At 37.9% G+C, this 26,764-nt stretch overlaps 1 protein-coding gene across 3 annotated transcripts in view; it reads left to right on the forward strand.

The window, feature by feature from the left end:
* Window positions 1–26,764, forward strand: part of DPM1 (dolichyl-phosphate mannosyltransferase polypeptide 1, catalytic subunit) — a 61,400-nt gene that overhangs the window by 33,687 nt on the left and 949 nt on the right. The window contains exons 9-11 of one of the 3 annotated variants that reach the window (XR_001513011.1): window positions 18,405–18,517; window positions 19,907–19,990; window positions 20,279–20,371. Coding sequence is in view for 1 of the 3 variants with exons in the window: in XM_015560713.1 (XP_015416199.1) it covers window positions 7,427–7,491 (65 nt within the window). In the remaining 2 variants the exon portion in view is untranslated. Of the gene's footprint in view, window positions 1–7,426; window positions 7,507–18,404; window positions 18,518–19,906; window positions 19,991–20,278; window positions 20,372–26,764 lie in introns of those variants that run through there. The other 2 variants (XR_435397.2, XM_015560713.1) reach the window with 2 other exon arrangements.

A 26,764-nucleotide genomic window follows, 5' to 3' on the forward strand; every position in this document is an offset into this window, starting at 1 on the left:
GACTCGATAGAATCCTATTTTTTTTTTCATTAGCCGGAAAACAGAGATTTAGAAAGCTTAGAAAGTTGACCTGACTGAAAAGAAGTAGGAAATGGTAGACCTTGAAAATGACTTTAGGTTTTCTCACTGTGCAGAATATAGTCAAACACTGCTACAGTTAAATATTTTACCCTTTGTTTTCCCTGCGTGATCTACAATAATAACCTGCTTCATGTTGATATTTACTGCTGTGTTGCTGCAATTACCTGAAAGAAGTTGGGGTGCTTCACTGGGCTGGAAAAAGTTTAGCTAATCAGAAAGCAGGTCTAATTAAGCAAGTTTATATATATATGTATATATATAGATAGGTAGATTAGATAGATATAGATATATAGATATACATAGATATATATATAAAAGGCTAAGTTGACTCACGCATGCACGATACATATAAAGTTCTCGCTGGCGCCAATAGCACACGTGTGTTTCGATCTGTCAGTGTCGATCGTAAATTTGGTTGTTTTTGTTGACATTCTGAAGCCCAAAGAAAGCGGCATCGTTGACAGAATATGCCTGAAGACCAACTATTGCCACAACATCCCTCTGAAGCCGAAAGAAGCCGGCGTCATCTACAGAATATGTCTGAAGAACAACGATTGCCACAATGTATCTCTGATGCTGAAAGAAAGCAACGTCATCGACAGAATATGTCTGAAGAAAAACGATCGGTACTACGTATCGCTGAAGCTGAAAGAAGCCGGTGTCGTCAACAGAAAATGTCTGAAGAACAGTCATCGACAAGTACTTATTAAATATTTATTACAATATTAAAATATTCTAATTAATTCCCTTTCAATGTGCATGAATCTGTGCACCAGGCCACTAGTAAAATAATATTGATGGCTTGCCTGTTTTATTTTTCAAGTACTTTATAAACCATTCTCAATTCTCTCAGGACTGTCCTTATTTCACAAGTAGGGAAATTAAGGCAATACCAAGTGCAATAATGAAGTGAGCCCCCAGAATACAGCTGAGCTGGTCCCCAGACCTGTGCTTGGAACACTGGCTTTTATAATGCTCCTATGAGCTGTTTGGTTTATGGGGGCTCAAATGAATGCGTCATAACTTCATAGTGATGTTCTGTGCTTGTATGTCAGCTACCGCCCCAGGATCCCAAATGGGCTCCACAGTTATACCCCCACCAGGACAGTGTAGATGAAAACTGATGGTAGTAGTTGAGGTAGCATATGTCTGGTTTGAAGTTTACCTGTATGAGGATCTAAAAAGAAAGTTTGGTTATGGTCCTGTTACTTTTCTCAATATTTTGGTTTAGGGCAGTTTTTTATTCCTTCTCTACTGTGAGCAGTTATTTTTGCTTAGACAGATAATTGCTGGTTTTTACCCTTCTGCCATTTCTGTCTTTTTCTGAGCCCTTTATACTGCATTGAAGAGCTCGCAGAAACATGTGCTACCCTTGAAAATCTGTAAAGCTTTCCTTTTCTGGCAAAAGCTGGCAACAGTTGAGAAACCTGCATTGAGTGGCATCTTTTGAAACCTGGTGTATCTGAAGAAACTTCTGTCTAGTGGAAATATGGCAAAATGTATTAAACTTTTAAATTGGAAGTACCAGTTTAAGTCAACAATTACAATTCTTATTCTTGTGAAAGGTGAATTGAGACTTGGAGTGTCCTAATGTAAGGTGTGCTCAGAATCCTGGTTCAAGATCATAAGTCTTAAAATCAAGAAAAACAAAACTGCAGAAAATGTGGGGATTGACCATTAAATGTCAAAACCTATAAGAATAATGTTTTTACTACAGAGAATGCTTTGGTTAATCTTGACTTTAGAAGATGAGTTAGAAAAACTTGGTAAGAGCCCTAGCTGGTTTGGCTTAGTGGATGGAGTGTCGGCCTGTGGACTGGAGGGTCCCGGGTTCGATTCTGGTCAAGGGCACCATCCCAGGTTGCAGGCTCGATCCCCAGTGGGGAGCATGCAGGAGGCAGCCGATCAATGATTCTCTCTCATCATTGATGTTTCTGTCTCTCTCTCCTTCTCCCGTCCTCTCTAAAATTAATAAAAAATATTTTTTTTTAAAAAAAAGAAAAACTTGATAATTTAAATGTATTATTTTATTTTTCAAGAATGGTAAGAAAAGTACATTTCCCAATTACTATGGGAAAGTGATTTCCACCACTTTGCTAGAGCATGGAAAAATTTTTAAGGGGTTGAAAATAAGCTACTTTTGTCCTAGGCCATTTAGATGCAAAGTCCAGCCGCATGCTTCTGGAATGATTCCAGAGGACATATCTGGATGTCTTCTCAGGCCCAGTGTGAATTGGCTTCCTTTTTTTCACATTTCTCGTAAGTCAGGTTTTCCACCTGTATTGACAGCAAGCAGCTCTATGGAGTTCTTACGTAGACAGCAAAGTGTTAGAATCATGTCCCACAATGTGTCCTTGCTTTGCTGGAATGCCTGTTTTAAAAGTAGTAAATTGGGAAATGCTCTCCATCTCATACTCCCTAAAGCTAGATTGGGATGTTAGAGATATTCTCAATCTTATTAAGCAGTAAGGCATCTTTCTCCCTTTCAAATAAATTTTATGTGAACTCTAGTATATAAAATTAAGGGTTGCGGGTGAGGGGAGGGAGGTCACACCTCTGGTTGCAGTTGCTCAGCTTTTATCTTGTCCCTCAGGCGTCATCTTCCCCTCCATCCAAATTCGTATCTCAGTCTCTCGGCACAATCTCAGAAGTAACCCTGAAAACTATTGGTTCCATTGCTGTTCTAGAAATTCTAGTGGTCATAGCTAGGATTCTTGTTTGAAATCTCAAAGTAGCAGGATAAGCAGCAATATAATAGCATTTTCACTAGTCTCTTAGTCTGCAAGTCTTCTTAAAAGAGGAGTGACTCACATATTTTTTAAATAAATATGCAAAACCTATATCACACTTTTATGTTTCTATGTAATTGTAAGTCATGTAGGTTTATTTTGGGTATTTGCAGGTGTTCTATTGCATAAGCATTTTAAGTGCCACAGCTCTGTAAAGTTAAGGATATGCTTACTCTGACATGAATGGTTCACACACGTATTAAAATAATACTCTATGTATATATGTAAGTTTGAATGCACATTATAATGTGTACAAGAACAAACGTATGACAAACACATCTGATTCTCAGGAATAATAATATTTCTTGCTTTTTAAAAGATTGTACTCTGGTGTGAACTCCTACTTTTCAGAGTGATTTTCCCAGTATCTAATCTGGTTTAAGGTAATAATGACAACTGCTTTTAAGTATTAACTGGCATCATCTCATTTAATCCTCTGACATTTGGTTATACCATAAAAAACAAAAACAAACAGACCTCCAGAAGTTAAGGAACATTTTTAGGGTCACAAAAATAGTAAGTGGCAGAGCAAGTATTTAAACACAGATCTGTCCAGCTCTTAGATGTGTATTCTTAGTCACTATATCATACCATCTTTCTTTTTTGGCAGAGGAAAGCTTTATTGTGCTTGTCACCTTCTTGTTACAGAAGTTTGAACTTACGAGGTAAAATATTTTACATGTGGCTGATAGCTCAGCTAAATTTTTGTCCATGAAAGCAAATTTTGATGTAGGCTGTAGGCTTTACCCTTGAACCTTCTTTCTTCATCCTTTTGTTAATGCTTCAGTATCATTACCTTATACCTAAGGCTCTGGTGATTTTGCAGACCTTTCAGATTGAGTGGGTCTGGGGTGGCTGTAATCTTTTTCTGTACCACTACATACTCTAGTGTCATTTCAGTTTTACAAAACTAAAAAAAAAGTTGAACTTGTTAAAGTAATCCCAGCTGGATTAAATCTATTAAGTTAAGGCAGAGTTAATTAGAGCTTTTGATATGGACAAAGTGAGATATAGCAGGTTCTCAAATAATGTTTTGTTCAATAATCAACATGGTTTCAGGTGAGAAGTCAATGTTGGAATAACTTAATTCCCGTTTATATCAGTTAGCTCTATGGTCAGATTGGTTCTGTTTTACATCTTGTCACTGCAGCTCCAAGAATCTACTAAGGATGACTTTAAGTGAGGACTTACTACATACTACTGTTCCCTGGCCTCTTGGATTGGAGCAGATTTGCCAGAAAAGTGAACTCTCTACTAAGATTTTTTTGAAGTACTTAACAGTTTGGGGACATTAATATATGACCATAGAGTCACTCATTCAATATTGTCCAAAATGGTCTGGAAATTTGCGTTTATTTATGTATCTTCTGCTTGTGTTTGTGAGGGTGTTTCTGGAAGAGATTAGTATTTGAATTGGTAAGCTGAATAAAGGAGATCCATCCTCACCAATGTGGGTGGGTGTCTTCCAATCTTTGAGGGTTGACTAGAATAGGATGGTGGAGGAAGGGGGAATTTACTCTCCTGTCCTGACCTACCCCTGGACTTTGGCACTCTTGGCCTTTCCTCTCGGACTGGGACCCACACCATTGCTCCCCTGGTTCAGACTCAAGACTGTATTACACTGGCTTTCTTGGGTGTCCAGCTTGCAGATGTCAGATCGTGGCTCCATAGTCTCAAGAGCCAATTCCTATGATGAATCTCCATTGTTATATTTGTTGGTTCTGTTTCTTCAGAAAACTATGATTAACAAAACATACTAAGGGTACATGAAGGCCCAGAAACTGTATTTTGTGTCAGGGATACACAGATGAATAGAGATGGGAAAATGTAGTGGTTAAAGCCAGAGATATTGACATAGGACAACCTGAGTTCAAACCCCAGTTTTGCCCTTCATCCCCTGAATGACCTTGCCTGCCTGTACCTCTCCGTAGCCTGTTTCTCTCTTCTCCAAAATGGTGTTGAGACAGGATAGTAAGCCAAAATAAGAATCGGGAAACTGAGACACTTAAACAGCAGTTTGCAGCCATATGGTAAGTCCTATCTTCCCTAAACCTAGGACATTCCTCCCCAACCAGAAAGAAGGTAAATAGCTTAAATCACTTAGGGAGGCAGTAAAAGTCCAAGTAGTGCCATTTGGCAACCACACCCAAGGACAGATGAAGTTAAGAGAATAAATCTCATTTTGGTACTTTAGCATAAAGCAGATAAATATTCTATTGATTCTTCCCTAAATGCTCAGCCTTTAAACCCCTCAAAATGGCCTGCGGACTGAAGGGTCCCAGGTTCAATTCTGGACTGGGGCACGTGCCCAGTAGGGGGTGTGCAAAAGGCAGCCGATCAATGATTCTCCTCATTGATGTTTCTATCTCCTTTGATCTCTGAAATCAATAAAAAAACATTTTTAAAAAATAAATAAAACACCTCAAAACAAAGGGCCCACCCAAGGTCTTCCTCCCAGGAGCATGCCCGCGCCCCCTACCCTTTTTACCCCCCACAGGTAAGCATCTCCTAAGCTCTAAGGGACCCCATGAGGCTTGCAACCTGGGCAGCAGTGGGCAGCAGCAGTTCATACTAGGCAAACCCTGAACCTGTTCCCAAGGCCTCTTTTTCTCTGACTCCTTGGTGGGCTCATTTCCCCCTCCTAGTTCTCCTGTTGTCCTAGGCCCTTTGTTGTTTCACTGTCCCCAGCTTTAATAAACGTCCTATAAAATTTACCTGGGCTCCTGTTGTGAAATTTTCTGCACAAAGTCAAGAACTCACATACTACCTGCTGGCCCTAGGCAGACCTGCTCAGAGCCAGGTCCCCTTCCCAGTAATAATGATGGGGCTTTAATGCAAATTAAGTGAAGCTTAATTTGTAGGGCACTTGACAATAGTGATCATACAGCACATGCACAGTACAAAGCAACTGCGATGGTTTGTAGCGAACTATACGTGGTCTTAGATTGATTCATCAGAAGTAGATCCTGGGACAAAGGGGATTATTAAAAAGTGAAGAGGGTGGGGGCGAGGAAAAGGGACTGGGGATGTTGCTGGACTGGAACCAGGATGGAGCAGGTCTGCCTTGGGCCACAGGTAGTGTGTGGATTCTTGACTTCACGCAGGAAAGATTTCACAAGGTGAATCCCGGTGATTTTGAGAGTATGTTTATTAAAGTTGAGGACAGTGAAACAAGGGTGGGCTTAGGATAGAAGAAGCAACAGGAGATAGCCTAGGCCAGTGATGGCAAAACTATGACACACGTGTCAAAGGTGACACGCGAACTCATTTTTTTGGTTGATTTTTCTTTGTTAAATGGCATTTAAATATATAAAATAAATATCAAAAATATAAATCTTTGTTTTATTATGGTTGCAAATATCAAAAAATTTCTATATGTGACACGGCACCAGAGTTAAGTTAGGGTTTTTCAAAATGCTGACATGCCAAGCTCAAAAGGTTCGCCATCACTGGCCTAGGCAGTGGGGCTGCTTTGACTCTAGAAATGTTATAGGAAAGAAATGAGCTTATGCAGGGCTGTTTTGATTCACTGAGAAATAAGTCACAGTGACAGAAGTGAGCCAAGGCCAGGCTGCTGTTGGCTCGCTGAAGAATCAGAGGCGGCCTTGGAGACAGGTTCAGGGGGTTAGCCCAGGACGAACTGCCCCTGCCCATTGCTCCCCTGGTTGCAAATCTCTTGGGTGCTCTTAGAGTTTAGGAGATGCATGCCTGAGAGGGAAGGAAGATATGAATGTGCTCCCTACAGAGAGCACCAAAATTTTTAATTATAAAATATGTATAACAATATTTTAATCACTTTAAAGTGTACAGTTCTGTGACATTAAGTACACTCACATTGTTGTGCAGCTACAACCATCATCAATCTCCAGAACTTTTTTGCTTGCAAAACTGAAACTATGCCAATTAAACGATACCATTCACCCTTCCCTCAGCTTTTGGCGACTACCCTTCTACTTTCTGTCTCTGTAAATTTTACTACTCTTAATGTCTCATAGGAGTGGATTCATACAGTGTTTCTCCTTTTGTGACTAGCTTCTTTCATTTAGCATGTCCTTGGGGGTCATCTATGTTTCCAGTAGCCACATTTTAAAAAATAAGAAATTAAAATATTTTAACTCAGTATATCCAAAGTATTGATATTTTAAAATCAATATTTTTGTAAAGATATTTATGAGGTACTTTGCATATTTTATACTAAACATTGGAAATCCTGAATATGTTTTAATGGGCAAAAAACTTGAACAGACATTTCTGCAAAGAAGATATGCACAACTGTCCAATAAGCATGTGAAAAGAGGTCAGCAGCAAACATGTTGATGAGGATGTGGATAAAAATTGGAATTGTGTACTGTTGGTGGGATGTACTGGTAAAGGTAGAGCTGCTATAGAAGCATAGAATTGTGTGATATGATAAGATCTAGAAAAGATACTTGTATAGCCATGTTCATAGCAGTTTTATTCACAATAGACAAAAGGTAGAAGCAACACAGGTATCCATTAACAGATTAATGAATAAGCAAAATGTGTATACATAGCTGGAATATTATTCAGCCTTAAAAAGGAAGGAAATTCTGACATATGTTGTAATATGGATAAACCTTGGGGACATTATGCCAAGTAAAATAAGCCAGTCACAAAAAGACATAATTTTATGATTCTATTTATATGAAATACTTAGAGTAGTCAAAATTGGACAAAGTAGAATGGTAGTTGGCAGATGCACAGAGGGAGAAATGGGGAGTTATTGTTTAATGGGTATAGAGTTTCAGTGTACAAGATGAAAAGAGTTCTAGCAACAGATGGTAGTGATGATAGCACAATGTTCTAACTATTCAATACTATTGAACTATACACATATAAAATTTACCATCTTAATGGTGTTTATGTGTATTTTACCGCAATATAAATAATCAAAATAATAAGCTCAGTTCAGATTAAGCGCATTTTAAGCTTAATAGCTATTTATGATAAATATCTATCTTATTGGAAAACACAGTTCTTAAAATAGAAATTTGCAAAATTTTCAAGCAACATTGCTTTTCTTGCTGCCTGTATAAACACTGAAATAAATAGATTGTTTCTTTTAAAAGAAAAACAAATGTATGCGTGCATAAAAATCTGGAAGGATAAACATTATCCCAGTGTTAACTATTATTGTCTTTGTGTAAAGCTTCTTGTGTTTATTCTTTGCCTTATCCATATTTTGTAATCATATACTAGGCCTAATTGATGGGGGGAGGGTGGGTACCAACTTTCTTGAAATACTATTCACTGATTAAAAGTGTACAATTAAATGTTTTTAGTATATTCACAGAGTTGTGCAACTGTCACCAGAATCACTTACAGAATATTTTTACTACTTACAAAGTACCCAGTTAGCAGTCACCTTCTATTTTTTCCTCTAAATCCCCAAGCCCTAGGCAACTTTAATCTCCTTTCTATCTCTGAAGATTTGCCTTTCCTAGACATTTCATGTAAATGGAATCATACGATAAGTAGACTTTTGTGACTGACTTAACAGTGTTTTCAGGGTTCATCCATGTTGGAGCATGTATCAGTACATCATTCCTTTTTGTGGTTGAATCATATCCCATTGTGTGGATATACCGTATTTTATTTATTCATTTGTCAGTTGAAGATTTGGGTTGTTTCTCCTTGGGTATTATGAATACTGATGATAACGTTAGTGTACAAGTTTGTTGTTACTGTTTTGTGGATGTATGTTTCATTTCTCAATTGTTTTGTTTTTTTTAACAAAAATGAATGGAACTTTTGGGGGGAAAGTTGCTAAAGAGGCAGTTACGAGCTGACTAGCCTCCTGTCTAGCCCTACCCTCCAGGAAAAGAAAAAAAAATCACCAAAGCCTCTGCTTTGACAAGTAATTTGAGTATTGATAATGAGAAGATGATAAATGAGAAACATAGCATACCTTTGTTTTTTTAAAAGCTATTGTTTTATTTAAGGATACCAAGGTTATGGTTTTCCTTTTGCATGATACTACCATTACAATTTGGGTAGAAAGATATCTTTCAGATGTGACTATCCAGTGAATGTTGGCATCCACGGTGATGGTAAAGAGCACTTTAGGGCAAATGGTCTCAGAACTGAGTTCTTGTTGCAGTTCTTCTCTGGGAGTGGTTGGACTATCTAACCGGAGACGAGTGTACATTCTTAATCTCTGGATCACCACTTGAGCTAGTTTGGCTAACATTTTAACATCACTTCATCCTGGGGATTGAAGTGGCACCTTTTGGATATACATATGTAACATGCTGTTGTTCACTTTTAATTAATGTCAGAGATCAGAGCTTCATCTGTGTGAGTAATGGGGGGAGCGCTGCATCCTAGATCTGGATATAAGAATGAGATCCGGTTCTGTCACTGACAAACTGATCATCTTTAGACCAGTTGCTTCACCTCAGTTGCTAATATGTAAAATGAGAAGAGTTTAGACATCCCATAGGTTCTTTCAGTGATTCAAAGCGCTGCTTTTCCGTAACATTGCAGTTGATACTGTGATTTGGACTATGAATCTCAATCTCTTATCTTTCCTGAGGCTTGTTCTGGACATTGGTTCTTTTTCATTTTGCAATCAGAATGTTCATGCTCCTTCAACTGAGGAGATAACTTAAAGAAAGCTGATGTTACTTCCTTTCTAACCAGACATGGATTCAGCATAGAATATCTTTTTTCCACTAGTTGAACCAGCTAATTCTGACAAGGCAGCACATACACAGAAAAAAAATGATTTGGGTAATCATATGTGTGAAATGCCTTTCACTAACACAAATGCATCTTTCAGGAGCATTAATTCCAAAATATATCCAGAATTAGAGAAGTATTATCCCACTTGACATTCTGATTATGTCACATCTGGAATATCAGTTAATTCAGGGCATCAAAAGAGATTGACAAGCTGGAGCCTATTCATTGGTGATTGGCTTATGCAGTAGCACAAGGAATGGTGAAAAGAACTGAGCATGGTTAACTTGGAGAAGGGGAAAAACTTGGAAAGGAGGGAGGAAATGTTTTAAAAACTTACGGCTGTTATGTGACTAAATGATTAGACTTCTGTAGCTGACCTGAGAGTTGTAGGCAGTTTACAAAACCTTGTAAAGAGTAAGCTTGTGAACAGAGCTGTCCAGTGTGAAACGAGCTGCCTGGTAGGGTTTGTGCTTCTCTCCTTTGAGGTGATCAGACATAGAAATAGTCTCTTATAGCCCAGTTGTTTGTGTAAGGAATTCACACATTGTTTATAAAAAGTGGGTAAAAGTATTCCTGTGGCCAATTATTTTCATACAGAATGCTCTATTTAAGTAAATATACTCACTCTGTCTTCATAAATATATTCTACTGACCAAAGAAATAGTTATAAAAACTTAATTATATGTGGATTTTTACAATTGATTTGGTTAAAAAATGAAAAAAATCAAAGGTGTTTTTTATCCTGAGTTAGAGGCAATTTGTATTTGATGTTTTACTCAATTATTTGGGTGGTGTGTTGATTTTATTTTCATTATCAAACAGGCTAGTAAAAGTCAATGCAGTTAGTAATAAAAACAGAAATAGATTACATTTTCTTCCTCCTACTTGCCTTTATTAACAGTGTTCCAATATGATGATCCTGAGCAATGTAAGTGATGTTCATTTTTCAGATTTAGCTTTTGGTACAAGTGTGTCTTCATTTGCAAAATAGTTTCTAATTTTCCAGGGTTTTCAAAGTACCCCCCTTTTTAGGCTCAACACTACTACACATTAAGAGAAGAGACTAAACTTTCTTTTCTTTCTTACCTCTGTCATGCCGCACAGTTTTAACTGCTAATCCGAAAGAGTATTCTGCCCCTGGGATAGTCAGACAGTTACTTGTTCTGTGGTATTTGGAACTTGAGAAAGGGAAAAGACAGAGCTGCCTTTCTATGAAGAGCTTCTGGCATCTGGAAGGTCTTTTGCCCAAGTTTATAGGAAGGAAATTGACAGGTCAGCTACTTCTGTTCAGAACTGTGTTTTATAAAAAGATTGAGTAGGATGATTGCTTCCAGATTGAATGTAGGTCTGGGACCTTGGTGTGCTCACGTATTGGAGGGTGGTTCCAGCATGGCTTTTCAAGGTTCATTTTTTTGTTTGTTTATTTGTTTACACACACACACACACACACACACGAACATCAAGGATGAGAACCATTGGTCAGCTGCCTCCTGCATGTCCCGCCCTCCTCCCTCGCACGCGCCCCACCCCCCCCCCCCCCCCCAGTTGGGGGCCTTCATTCTGGCAGGGGAGGGCAGTTAGGCATCAAACAAGCTGGCAGGGTATGACTGGGGATTGAACTGTGACCTCCTGGCTCTTGGGTCAGTGCTCAATCACTGAGCCACGCTGGCTGGGCAAGGTTCATTCTAAAAAATACAAATATATAGACCTTTTCACAACTGGTTTAATTTAAATATAGACTTAGTGACACCCTTAAAAGCAAATAAGGTGTCTGTGTTCACTTCAGATCCCAGAATAGTCAGGAAAGATAAGCGCATATTGCTTATAAAAATAAAGTGTTTTATGATGACCACAATTTTTCTTAATGAGTGATGTTGACAGGTATTAAATATGTTGCTGAGTGAGGGGGGAAGTAGGAGGAAGAGAGAGTGTATGAATATGGGAATGATCTTTCTTTCTTGCCTAAACTGTTTTTATCTTAACTAGGTCCTGTTTCCACAGAGACATTACAAAATCTGTTGGGGTTGTGGGGGTTAAGTACCATCCTGGTATCAGTGAAGTAACTGGTGCTTTGATTCTCTCTGAGAATTTTCTTAAAATGCCTAGCTGTTTAAAGAAACTTCAAATTTCTAACTCTTAAACCCCAGTGTGGGTTATAGGTTGTTATATACTTTCATCAGCATTAATTGGAATACAGTTGACTGCATGGGCCCACACTTACTAGTATATGCAGATTTTTTTGATAAATATGTACAGTACATAAATGTATTTTCTATTATGATTTCCTTTATTTAGCTGTGTTATAAGAATACAGTATATATTAGTATACAAGTGTGTTAATACATATTAACATAAATGTGTTAATCAACTGTTTATGTTTATTGTTAAGTCTTCTAGTCAAGATTTGGGGGAGTTCAGTTATACTCAGATTTTCAACAGCACAGGGAGTCACTTCCCCTCACCTCCACGTTGTGCAAAGGTCAACTAACTGTACTTGTTTTGAGTTAAGTATCAAGGGTCTGAGTTTCTTAACGGTTAATTTGGGTTATATTTATCTTTACAGCTTTAAAGACAACATCAAAGTAAAAGCTATGTTATAATCCTTAGGCTTACTGTGGGCTTCCTATAACCATATTTTGATCAGACTAGTTATATTTAGGAGGTATTTTCACTAAACTATTGGAATTCTGCTATAGCCCCCAAATTTCCTGCTTTGATTGCCCACTAGGTCCAGATTTTATGTTTCAGTAGACAGCCACGTTGCCATAAGTTTGCATTATGAGCTTAGTTTAGATAAGTAACTGTTTCAAGGAGATATTTGGAGACAGAGAACTTCTTTCTTCATTTCAACCCAAACCCCTCCATTTTTAATTTTTTTTATATTTCATCTAAGATTTCTTTCGAAACAAGGATTTGGAGGGTGGGGTGGGTGGGGTTAAAAACCACTGGTTTAGACTAAGCAGCTTATGTTTAGGTGTTACCCTGAAGAAGGATAAACATTCTTACATGTAATCATCCTTGTCTCTCAATGTAGTGTTAGAAATGCTTTCCTTATGAAAATTGTTTTGTTGCATTTGCTAATATGCATTAGTTGTGACTGGTATATGTTTAGATTGCAGTTCCCAAATACAGGGTAAGGAAAAGGGTTGTATTATTATTTATTAATTATTGTATTTATTTGTATTACAACTGTAAATGTACTTTTGCCCATCCCTATACTAGAGTTATACCAGTGGGTGATGGAAACTAGGACACACGATCATACTTGCTTCTGTATATTCTGGTATGTTAAATTAACATGTATTCTTATTAGTAACGTGGGTAACATCATATAAGAATGAATATAAAATATGCAGAATTATGTACTGGAAAATGCCATGCTAGATCCACACTTGTAATAGCTTAAATAACCTGGATAACCTGGAGAGGTTTAATTTGGAGGCTTTTTTTTTTCCTCCTGGCTTGATTATTTATGCCTGGTCAAAGGTTTAAGGTTGGGTTTTATTGGGGGCGGGGGGGGGGGGGGGGTTATAAATGTTTGTTTGTTTGTTTGTTTGTTTGTTTTTCTACCCCTAAAAATAGCGACTAAATTATACCATCTTTGATCTGGCAGGGACTATCATACATAGACAAGCTCCATTGACTCTTGGTGTGTCAGGTCCTGCAAACCTTGCCTTGAGCCTGCTAAAACCTAGCACTATCATTTGTTGGGTTTCCCTTCATCTCTCTGACTCAGAAGATCCTGAGTACACCTGACTAGATCCAAGCCAAGTGATTATAATTATGTTCCCCACTTAATGACTTCTTTCCTTCAGTCAAGTCCACAGTCACTGATCCCGCATCATCATCCTTCTCCTGTCAGAATCAGCCTATATATTTCCTCATGAGACAGGCTCTCTTCTGCCTTTATTTACCCTCTTAGTAGTTGGAGTAAAGAAGTATTTTTGCTTGGAGGAGAAAGTGGTACATGCATTTGATCAGTCTTATATATAATTTATATGGTTGTCGTTCATCTGTAGCCGAGGCCAATGGATCTTAGATTTTTATTTCAGTTATCTGGAAAAGCAGCACTTCGAGTCACTGAAAGCATGTGAGTAGGAGTTTGGCCCAGAATTAGTAAAACTTCAGTGTTTTGGCCCCAATCTGTAGATGAGGGTATAATTTGCAAAGATTGATCGGAAAAAGGAATGTGACTGAATCATTAACAAATTTAAATCATTCTGAAAAACGTTATTTAGGTCTAGCTCATCAGGTATTATATGCTTACCCAAAAGCTACCTGTCTTCAGCTCTGTTATTAATACATCGAGTTTTCCCCAAATTCTTAGAATTTAGAAAATGTTTTACTCTTTCCATATTGTGTTTTTTATTAATGAAACTAAGGCCAAAGCGTCTTTTAGAATAACTATATCTTTCTGGTAAACTCCTATTCTGCTGATAGACTCAATTAGAAGTATAATTATTTTGCACAAAATTCCCCATCTTTCCTCTTACTTCTTCTATGTCCCACTGCAGGACTACTAAGACTTATGGTTACAAGGGACATAAACCAACGCTTAAGAAAAAATGATAATGTGTTTGCTCTTATTTCTGAAAAGTCAGAGGGTAGTGGGACTGGCTTTCAGGCACAGGTGGATTGAGGAACTTAAGCAATGTGGGCAGGAATCTTCCTCACCTTCTGCTTTCTCCATGAAATGGCAGGTTCTGACTCTGTTTTTCAGCATTACAGTCAGCCCTATTTGAGGCACATGCCCAACTCTGTACCGTCAATGTCTACTGAGATAGACTACTCTTAATTGGTTGGCCTGAGTCGTCATATACACTCTGCTCTATAGGTCAAAGGGCCTCCTCCTAACTGATTGCACATCAATAGCAGGGGTGATTCAAGAGGAAGTTGGGCACACAAAAACAAAGTATCTTCTTTACACCAATGACCTTGTGCCTACTGTGTGCTCTAGATCTGTCCCCTAGAATTGATGGGCTGTTGAAGGATAAGAATTGCGAGCTGTTAATCTCTCTATTCCTAGTTTATTGACTGGCAAAGTGAAGGTGCTCTGAAAATTATTGATGAACAGGTGAACAATGGTACCATTCTATTAAATTGGATATTTTCCCTTTTTTATGCCATGAACTAAGAGGTTTATGGTTTGGCTGAAGGGAGCTCTCCTTGGTATTGGGATAATGGTGCTGACCTTGTGAAAATGGCCATCCTGACAGTTAAGGGTAGTTCAAGAGAAAGGAGGGAAAGTAAGCCCATCCCTTTGTGTTCCTTCCAAAGACCATCTCTACACAATATTGTTTTCAACATACTGTAAGACATCTTTCTCCCTAAGGCTAATAATTAAATATTTTGTTTTTAGCTTTCTTTCTATGCAAAAGAAGTTGTCCTTAATCTCAAGGCACTGAGTTTCCTAATTATTCTGTTCCTACCCTTTAATCACTTAAGTTTTGGGCACCTTCTCCAGATTTCTAATTCAAAGGGTTTTTGAAGGGTGCAGAGGAGGCCAGGGTAATTGTAAAAGTATTTAAACAGTAATCAAATAGATAACATTAATGAATCCTGGAGCCAGCCATTGATTTGAAGTTTTCTCTTTACAGCAAGCATGGAAAAAAATAAGAGTTGAATTCTACCAGTCACCGATAATAATTGACATTAACTGATAGAGCTCAGTGGAGGCTTTCTTTCAAGGAACCTTTGGCTTGTTTGTTATAAGCACAGGAAAACTCAAGAAGTATACACAATGGCCCCTTCTGTGGGAAGGGGTACTGCATAGCTAGATGATAGGAGTAGGGGAAGCCTTCTTTGCTTACATTCCTATACTGTGTGCCTGTTTTATTTAATTTAAAGCAACAACAACAACAAAAATAACAGGAGAATCTTTGTAAGTGCTTTTGAGGATTCTAACACATGAATGTGTTATTCCAGCTCCAGATGAACAAAATATTGGGGGGAAAAGGCCACTGTAAGCACATACATGGAGGACACCTCCATGTGGGGAAAGGGGCAGATAATGGAATTCCCAAGATTAGAAATGTCATGAAGACAGTTATAATCTTAGTTCAGAATATTCTACATCTTTCAGTATATAAACTTTAACCAGGGTTTCTCCTAGTTACTAATCATAGAGCAAAGAACCATTTTTATACAGCACTTTCCAATAAGCAGAATTATTATTTTATTTACAAGCCTATTTAATTCAGCCTAAATAAGTAAACTTGAGGTTTACTGTATGGCAGAAATGTCACTTTTTATAAATTGTGCTCTTTATAATGAAGCTCCCTTATGAGCATACTCACTTTTTCAGAACTAATTGGGTACCTACCATGCAGGTTCCTACCTAGGTGCTTCATTTGGATATCTTCAAACAACTTTGTTAGCTGTGGGTGAGCACTTAGAATGCCTGGTATTTTCCATAGAAGAATGAGTTTTCCTTTATTCTGAGCTGTAGTTTGACTCCACTGGATGTTTTCTATATGGACTGGTGGCGTCAGTGGTGGCAACATTTCCAAATCTTTGTGTATTTGTTTTGCTGAGATGTTGAGCTACTTATCCAGGATGCAGAGGAAACCAGTAATGGCTGCCTTCTGGGCACATCTCTGCTCTGAAGTGAAGCAGAATTAACTTCTTCCAAAAGTTCTGCTGGTTTTGACCCACAGAGAGTTTATAAATGACTAGAGAAACAAGACGTCTCTTTAGCATTTACAATTCCATAAGGTATAGATTTGGCCTTGAGTGCACATTAAATTGTATCAGAAGTTACTTTCAAGTCTGCTCTTAGCGAGATATTATACAGGTTATCGGATGGCAGAGAGTGCACAGAATACCATAGTCATGCTTTATAAGTGGTAGGAGTCCATCTTGAAGGTGAGAAGGCTGTTTTTCTCAGTGAAATACAGTTCTCTTTGGCTCAACTTTGGTTCTTCATATAGATACTAGAAGCCCAGTGCACGAAATTTGTGCACTGCGCGCGGGGGGGGGCAGGGAGCCCCCCTCAGCCTGGCCTGCACCCTCTCACAGTCCAAGAGCCCTTGGGATATCCAACTGCCGGCTTAGGCCCGCTTCCCACAGGACATCCTTAGTGCTGCTATGCTCACCAGCCATGACCCCACCAATGCACGATTGGGTGATTGGGGCCGGGAAGGGATGTGGGAGGTTGGCCAGCCAGGGAGGGACCGTGGGAGGGCTCCAGGGCGTGTCCATCCGGCCCATCTCACTCAGTCCCAATCGGCCAGACCACAGCAGCAAACTAACCTACTGGTAAGAGCATCTGCCTCCTGGTGGTCAGTGCACATCATAGCTAGCAAGCACTTGAGCGGCCTTAGCATATCACTAGCATATTATGCTTTGATTGGTTGAATGGCCAACTGGATGACCAGACACTTAGCATATTAGGCACACAGACGTCTAAGTTCTGGTAATATATTCAGATTCAGAATTTCTAGGAGTTACTGTTGGTTTTAGTAGGGTTCACCCTTTTTTCCACTTTTCATAGTTTATTGATTTTTGCATTAGAATAATAAATGAGGTAACATGGTATGACATTTGGATTAGTTGACTTCATGATTGTGGTTTAAAAATGGTAGTGGTATTATAGAATAATAGCCTTTATTATTAATTAGAAAAGCAGGTTTGCGTGTATTAAGTTTTAATTATTTGATGCTTTAGCTTTTGTTTTTTGCCTTTGTTTTTGGTTTTTAAAATGACCTTATATACTGTAAAGTTGATTTAGATTATTAAGTTGATAAATTGTTATGGTTTTTTAAAATAAACATTTATGGTCTCATTGGAAGCCATACACATTCTCATCCACCCAAGTTTTACTATATTCTTAACCATTGCTTTTAAGGACCTTGAGAAAGTGAATAAAAATTTTCTTCTTTGGTAGGTCTTATCATTTAAATAACTTTTCATTTCCCTCACCACACATACAGGCTTTTCATTTTTCAAGATTCCCCTAAAGTCATATAACAGTTACTATTATTTGATGCTGTGCCTAGCTTTTCCCATCTCAGCATTCATTCCATGACCATAAGTGAGTGCCTTTGTCTAGGAATGGCGCTGGCTGAGGGGCAAGTTACACAATCATTAGTGTCTTTTGTGGTATACAGAAACGTTTAAGAATGTTTCTTTAAAAAATACCATAACAAGCCCTGGCCAGTGTTGCTCAGTTGGTTGAGCATCAACCTGTGCAGCAAAAGGTCGCTGGTTCGATTCCCAATCAGAGCATATGCCCAGGTTGCAGGCTCAATCCCTGGTCAGGACACATGCTGGAGGCAACCAACTGATCGATGTTTCTCTCTCCCTCTCCCCCTTCTGTCTCTAAAATCAATAAAAACATTTTTTTAAGGAATACAAATCATTTTTTTAAAAGAATACCATAGCAATTAATGTTCAAGACAATTCCCAGACAACAAAAGCTGCTTTTACCTAGCACTCAAAATTATACGGTAATAATGCTGAAATGGTGAGCATTTTCTATTTTCGGAGATTTGACATCACAAGGAGGAAAGCACTAACACTTGATTTTTAAATAACCAGTATTATTAACCTAATTCTCAACTTTAGAAGTCCATCACCAAAAGTTTAATTAGAATTGTGCCAGGTTAGACTCATAGTCAATCTATAACATAAAATGTCTTGTTGAAAATAGAAAAGATCAGAGACCACTTATTTATGCTTGCCTCTTTTAAGTATTCAGAAAATACTAAAATATCTACTCATCTTATTTTATCAGACTGGGCCAGGGTTTTTGATCCTACTATCAGTGGAATTAGTAAATATTACAAGTTGTACATGTTTTGACTTGACTTAAATTTTTTTTTCCAATAGAAACTATGTTCCAACTTCCTGTCAACAATCTTGGCAGTTTAAGAAAAGCCCGGAAAACTGTGAAAAAAATACTTAGTGACATTGGGTTGGAATACTGTAAAGAACACATAGAAGTAAGTAGCATGCCATTTTTTAATTTTAACATGACTCAGCTTCGGATCCATTACTTTGTGTCAGCAGCCAGGATGGTGAACTCTTAGGTGTGAATCTGATTTTGAACCTCACCGTTAGCTTCACCATAGCTTTCTCAATTAGCCTAACTTGTTCCCTTCTCCCTAAAATGGGCTTTTTCATCTTTGCATCCTGAAGCAAAAGCAATTACCATTGAGGACATACACATCTCGGGCAATATACTAGGTGCTTTAAAATTATCTCTAAATTTCAAGTCCTTAAAACAACCCCTGGAGGGATATAGAAATTCTTATCTCCAATTTACAGAGGAAGAAACTGTAAGGAAAAAGGTTCACCTCACAGCTATGCATGTAGCAGGATCTGTCTTTGGAACTCCAGAGCCTGTTCCCATTCTAATATACCTGAATGTTCTGGTTGACCTTCTGATTGTTGAGTCATGGTGGTTTGGGTGCTCGTCGTCACTTTCATAGGATTTGAGCATTTGTTGGCCCTTTTGACCCATCATAGACCATTATCTTCCCCTTGTATAACAGTTTGGACTTTACAAACTGTTTTTCTAGCCTTTTATTCTATGAGCTTTATTTATAACAACCCCGTGGGATAGCCAGTGTATTGGTTTCTCCTTTTCCAGATCTCATTGCTCCAGATCTTATGTTTATTTGGTCAACAAAGCCTCTCATTGACAAGAAATGTTTAAAGCTGTGTTCCCCACTAGTCTTTAAGCCCCAACTGGTCAGGGACCAGAACTAGCTTGTCCATCTGTATATCCCAGGCACCTAGTACAGTGATGGGCACAAAATAGGTACTCAGTAAATGTTTGGATGGAATTGAAAGTAAAAAAGCAATTTCCTTTATTCAACAGGTTTTCTTTTCCTGATTCCCACTAGTAATAGTCTAGGAATTATATAGACTGCAGCTTCTCTAGTTAAGTTATTCCCATCATGGATGATGGCTCCACTTCCTCTCCAACCCCTCAAGTTCAGGTAGATCTGCCTGATGAAATATCCATTCACATCTCACTCAGTGAGGTAATCTTCATAGAATAAATAATGCAATAAGGCACCTTTTCTATCCTGCATGATTTTCCCCCCATGATTACACCCATTACATATCCTGCAATTTACATGTATTTGGTTTTCCCACACTGAACTGTGAACCTTTTAGGAGCAAGGGGAATTATACCCTAAGACTATCTTCCTAGCCTGGGAAGATGCAGGCCATTAAATTTTTATATGAGTATAAATTCAACATAATACTGTTTATTTTCTTTGAATAGCTTTCTTCCTTTTGGGGTTCAGAAATCTTGAGTTTTCTTCCCAATCCAATCCCCCCTACCCCACCCCTAACATATCTATTTATTTATTGTACAGAACCAGAATATCACATCTGTAGTGCTATGTGAACATTACACTCCATTCTAATACAGTTGATGAGTTTCATTACTCTAATGAAAGGTACTTTGGCATTTAATCTGTGGCTAAATTTTTAATTAAAACTTTCAGTGTTTTCCTTGGAAACTGTCTGATCATTAGGGGAACATTTGGTTGATATAAAATGTTCAGTGGAACTTCCATGTGCCTTTTTGTGTTTCCTGAGAGTCTTCTGGCTCCTAGTTTAGCTCTTGGTGGGGTTGATTTTCTGGCACATCACTCCAGTCCTATTTAAGAGAAAGGATATATAAGTAAGGTTGGGCTAGAGTTTATACAACTATGTTTTTGTAAACTTTTTTCACTGTTTTCTAGGATTTTAAACAGTTTGAACCTAATGACTTTTATTTGAAAAACACTACATGGGAGGATGTAGGACTTTGGGACCCTTCACTTACAAAAAACCAGGTAAGTGGGACAGGTATACTCCCTTTTCAGCCCTAGGCCTTTCATAGTGGAAAAGTGTCAAAATTGATTACAGTCATGTGCCATGTAATAATGTTTTTGTCAATAATGAACTGAATATACAACGATGGTCCCATAAGATTATAATAGAGCTGAAAATCCTATCACCTAGTAATGTTGAAGCTGTTGAAAGATAGTAATGTAATGCATTACTCATGTGTTATTGGTGATGCTGGTGTAAATAAACCACTGCCAATCATAAAAGTATAGCATAGCCCTGGTCGAGTGGCTCAGTAGGACCATCATTCCATACACCAAAAGGTTGCAGATTTGATTCTTGGTTAGGGCACATAACTATGTCGCGGGTTCAAGCCCAGGTCGGGGTGCATGCAGGAGACAGCCAATCAATGTTTCGCGCTCTTTCTCTCTCTCTCTCTCTCTCTCTCTCTCTCTCTCTCTCTCTCTCTCTAAAAATCAATAAAGACATATCCTTGGGTGAGGATTTAAAAAATTGTATAGCATATACAGTTATATACAGTACAAAATATTTGATAATGATAAACTGTTACTGGTTTATATATTTACAGTGTTATATATTTTATTGTTGATAGAATATTCTTTCTACTCACAAAAGAGTTTGCTGTAAAACAGTATGCTGTGTATGCTACACCAGAAGCAGCTTCATACATCTGTTTACCACAGCTCTTGATTGCATCATTTCTCTTGTGATTGATTTAATCTTGTTTGTTTTATTCATCATGACCCCTAAACATACAAAATCCATTGCTGATGTTGACTGTGAGAGACCATGTCGAGTGATTAACCTGGAAATGAAATTAAAGTGATTAAGGACTACGAAGGTGGAAAACCGGTGATGGTTATTGCTGGGCAGTCAGGCATGTCCCATTCCACCATAGCTACAATCTTGAAGAACAAAGTGACAGAAGCTGTTACAGGATCTGCTTCATTGACGGCAACGAGACTAACAAAAATTCAAAAAGGGCCTATATCAGATATGGAGAAACTTCTAATGACCTGGATTCAAGACCAGACACAGAAGCTTATATTTCTCAGCATCATGATGATCATGGCCAAAGCAAAATGTTTGTTTGTGACGTTGACTATACTGCTAGCTCTGAGTAGTTTAAAAGATTCAAAAATGAATCATCATTCATTACATAATGTGAAAAAGTGAGTGTTGAGTCTGCTATTGCTGATGTGAAGGCAGCAGAAAAATGTTTGGAAACTATATAAACTGATTGTGAAAGAAAATTACTTGCCAGAGTAAATAATTCTATATGGATGAAATCTCCATATTCTGGAAACAGATGTCTTGAAAGGTCTTCAGCCCAAAAGGAGGCCAAGTCAATGTCAAGTTTCAAGGCTTTAAGGACAGGATAGTAGTCTTGCTTGGGGGCAATGTTGCAGGCTACAAATTGGAACCCTTTGTGATCTGACACACTGAGAACCTCAGGGTCTTCAACCATATCAATAAGCTGGTAGTATAACACTGATAGTATAACACAGGAGCAATAGGATGTCATGGATGACCCAGCTTCTCTTCTAAGATGCCCTCCTGAGTTGCTACAGCAGCAAAATGGAGAAATACTATTTGGAGAATAACATTTTTCAAGGAACTTCGTTTACTGTTGATTATGCTGCCAGACATCTTCCTTTTATTGGTGATCTTCACCCCAACATCAAAGTAGTGTTTCTCCCTCCAGACAACCTCTTTGATTCAACCAATGGATCAAGGAGTTACAGCAGCTTTTAAAGCCAGGACCTTTTGCCCAGGCTATTGCTGCAATATAAAAACACTGAGAATATACTGAAGAAGTTCTAGAATTACTATAATGTCTAAGACTGCATAAGAAACCTGCTTAGGGTGATGTCACCTAGGCATGTATGAAAGGCATCTGGAAGAAGACACACAAGAAGTCCATCCATGACTTCAAAGGATCTGTCAAGGATGAGCATGTTGCAAAAATCAGGCCATGGCTGAACCGTGGCAAACCACTTTAACCTGTGTATGTATAAGGATGACACTGAGTAGTTCCTAGAGGTGATTCCTGAGGAACTAATGAGGACTCATTAGGAGGGGAACAGGAACAAATAGCTGAAGAAAAGGAAACTGCAAGAGAAGAAAAAGAAACTTCATGGTGAAGGCTTTGGCAGAAGTTTTTGCTGACTTCATTCAGCAAGCTCCTTACGAAGTTTGAAAACATGAACCCAAACATGGAAAGGTTCTCATTACATAGAGAGGAATGTTCATGGTGCATTATTTGTTTACAAGCAAATCTATAATGAAAAAAGAAAGAAACCAAACAAACCACCATGGACAGTTAAATCTCGGTTCTCAAACATCTCCCATCTTGAACAGTTGGATTCTCAGCCAAATTATTCACAGTAAAAAATGTCTCAGTTGTCAACCAAAACTTTTTTTTGATGTGAACCTTTCATGTGATACTTCAGCAAGATAAAAAGCAACAAAGGAGAGAATGCTTTTGTTGCTAGAGAAATCGAGGATTAGCACAATTGAGGAATTTTGAGAGTGCTAATATTCCTGAGGGTGTGAAAGTGTTCACCAAAAAACAATCACAGGCAATTGAATACGTAGAAAAACTTGTTGATTGTATAAAGGAAAAGCAATTAGCTGGTGATAGCATTTCCAAGCAGTAGTATATGAAAAATTTGTTTAAGGCTAGTAGGGAGTGGCTCAATTAATTTAAGGAGTGTTTATTTATAAATTTAACAGTACACATGTACTATCTATAAGAAAGGTTAGAACGGAGTCACTAGGGATTTGGAACACATTCAATTTACATTATTTCTAATGGGAAAAAAGATTCAGTTTAAAAGATTCAGTTTTCGAGCAGCTTTCTGGAATGAATTAAGTTCTAGAAACGAGGTTCCACTGTCTTTCTGAAAAGAGTGAAGTCACTTCAAGAAGAGCCTCAGGCAGGCCCTTCAGGAGATGTTCCAGAAGAAAGCATGTTGTCCTCAGACATGCGTGTTACTGCCCCTGAAGACCTTCCAATGGGATGAGATGTAGAGGTGAAAGACAGTGACATATATGACATTGTATAGGGCTAGACTAATGTGTTTGTGTGTTTAACAAAACAACAAAAAAAGTATTTTTAAAATTAAATAGAAAAAAGCTTGTAGAATAAGGATATAAAGAAAAAATAATTTTTATACAGCTATACAATGTGTTTATGCTTTGAGCTGTTATAAAAAGTTAAAAAGTTAAAATTTTTAAGTTTGTAAAGTAAAAAGTTTACAGTAAGCTAAGATTAATTTATTGAAAGACTTTTTTAATGAATTTAGTGTAATCTGTATGTGCAGTGTTTATAAAGTCTATAGTCATGCACAGTAATGTCCTAGGCCTTCATGTTCACTCACTCACTTACTCACCCAGAGCACCTTCAGTCTTGCAGGCTCCATTCTTGGTAAGTGCTCTCTCTATACAGGTTTACCATTTTTTATCTTTTATGTTATATTTTTATTGTACCTATTCTGTGTTTAGATTCATAATGTTTAACCATGTTATAACTAGAGGCCCGATGCATGAAATTCATGCAAGAGTACACCTTCCTTCCCCTGGCTGCTGGCACCGGCTTCCCTCTGGCACCCAGAACCCAGGCTTCCCTTACAGCCCCTGCTTTGTCAGGAAGGTCGCCAGGAAGGACATCTGCTCTAATTAGCATATTACGCTCTTATTATTATAGATTGCCTGTAGTATTCACTATAGTAACATGTTATACAGATTTGTAGCCTAGGAGTAACAGGCTATACGCCATATAGCCCAGGTATGTAGTAGGCTATACTATCTAGATCAGGGGTCCTCAAACTTTTTAACCAGGGGCCAGTTCACTGTCCCTCAGACCGTTGGAGGGCCGGACTATAGTTTAAAAAAAAACTATGAACAAATTCCTATGCACACTGCACATACCTTATTTTGAAGTAAAAAAACAAAACGGGAACAAATACAATATTTGTATTTGCATGTGGCCCGTGGGCCGTAGTTTGAGGACCCCTGATCTAGATATACAATGACTAAGTCTTCTAATGATATATTTCTCAGAACATATATCTGTTGGTAATGCGACGCATGACTGTATTTCATTTTTTCTTGAAAAAACCCTCTTTTTTGTCATTGGACTAAAACTTCGTGTGAAATTTAGAAATTTTGTGTCTTAAAGTTCTGAAGTCCATTATATACCATCATTCTCCCCTCTCCCAAAAGTACTACCACTGTTTCTAAAATTTTCCCTCCAACATTCTGTTCATCTCCATTGTCCACCATTTTCTGTCTGTTGCAATTCTTGTTTTTTCTAGAGAAGAGAAGACCATACTCTTTCTTCCTTTTAAGTTCTTAATCCTTTTTGTTGCTCTCACCCCACCTCTATGGGGGGCCTAAGCCAGCACATGGGGGGAGAGTTTGGTGGTTCTGTAAGATAGCAGTGACAGAGAGGTATAACATAAGTTTTTACAAATAGGAGTTAAAAACAATATTACATCTAGTGTGCAGCACCAGTGATACTAACAAGTATGAGGTGAAAATATGGCCGAAACCGGTTTGGCTCAGTGGAGAGAGCGTCGGCCTGTGGACTGAAAGGTCCCAGGTTCGATTCCGGTCAAGGGCATGTACCTGGGTTGTGCGCACTTCCCCAGTGGGGGATGTGCAGGAGGCGGCTGATCGATGTTTCTCTCTCATCGATGTTTCTAACTCTCTATCTCTATCTCTCTCCTTTCCTCTCTGTAAAAAATCAATAAAATATATTTAAAAAAAAAAAAAAGAGGTGAAAATATGACAGAGAAAGTTAGTAGATGGTATTTCCTTTTCCACTGGGAGAATTGATTGTCAATTCTAACTTTACAATTACCTGTTTCAGTAGAAATTGTAATTCTGGATTATATATCTGTTCATTTATCAGAACATACTTGGCAAGTAATTAGTACTTTTAAACTCTTCCTCAGAAATTTGATAGTATAGTTATCTGGTTTTTTCTTACTATTAATTCCCCAGGAAAAGGTATTAACCAACAGACTTAGAATACAAAAGCTTCCAAGTGGGACATATTATTCAGTTTCATGAATCCCAAAGCCTCATATTCTAACACTAAAGAAGGGTTGAGACTTAAGGGAAAGTGGATCTTTTATTTTGATTCAAACCAATCTCTTAAACAAAGTAGGCTTCTAGGGAGAAAATAGAATCTCTAACCAACCTTGTGTGACCTGTCCTCATCAAAGGACCAAATTACTACATTAAGTGTCAATGAGCATAATTCTGGAAGTTGCTCTTTGATACCAGTGCTTCTGGCTTTTGGTAACATCATTGACTCCTCAGTCTGTAGGACATTTTTTATTTTACTTCTTAAGTTGAATCAAAGAAGCTGTATATTCATTACTTCTTTTGAGGCTGCTCTTAAGAAGAAGAGCTTGGCTTGTAGAAGAAAACCTACTTTCGGATCAGTATTTTGATCAGCAGTGAAGTCTGAAAACTATACTGGACTTCAATCAGAGGAAAAAATGTTTTGAGATTTTTGAAGATGTGCCCTTTATTTAATGAAATTTTTTCCATGATGGGAAGGATAAAAGGTGTGCCTTTATATTTTATTGCTTAATTGTACTACAATACTCTGGGCTTTGAATTTTATTTTATTTTTTTAATATATTTTATTGATTTCTTACAGAGAGGAAGGGAGAGGGATAGAGAGCCAGAACCATCCATGAGAGAAACATGGATCAGCTGCCTCCTGCACGCCCCCCACCGGGGATGTGCCCGCAACCAAGGTACATGCCCTTGACCGGAATCGAACCCGGGACCCTTGAGTCCGCAGGCCGAAGCTTTATCCACTGAGCTAAACCGGTTCTGGCTGAATTTTATTATATAGTAAATCTAAAGCCTTACTAATTCACAGAGTGAAAGTGATTACACAGTTTATTCGTTCATATCTACCTATAAACCATTTATCTTCAAGCCATTCAATCAGCAAATGTGACTCTGATCTTTCCCAGGCATTTGAGTAAGAACTTAAAATTGAGGGGTTTTTGTTTGTTTTTAAATTTACACTGTGGAACTCAAAAATACTTAGTTTAGAACAGCTTTCTCATTTGACTTTGTTTCATAAATTTATTTTTCAAAAGAAAAAAATCAATACTTTACCAGGTGTACTGGTTAATAATGCGGATTTCAATAGATGGAGTTACACATATGTTGATATATATGCGATTTGTTATATATGCTATTTTGTTGCATTGACAACAAGCTTCAAACTTCATATGTCAAATTTTCTGAAGGTGTTAACATCATAGATAATTTTACCTTTAAAAATGTCAAATTTTGTGCCAAAAAGCATTTGTGGGTAGTTTTAATTCATTACTTTATTTTGA

This window comes from Myotis davidii, unplaced genomic scaffold (genome assembly GCF_000327345.1).
Source record: "Myotis davidii unplaced genomic scaffold, ASM32734v1 scaffold935, whole genome shotgun sequence".
NCBI classification, from domain to species: domain Eukaryota; kingdom Metazoa; phylum Chordata; class Mammalia; order Chiroptera; family Vespertilionidae; genus Myotis; species Myotis davidii.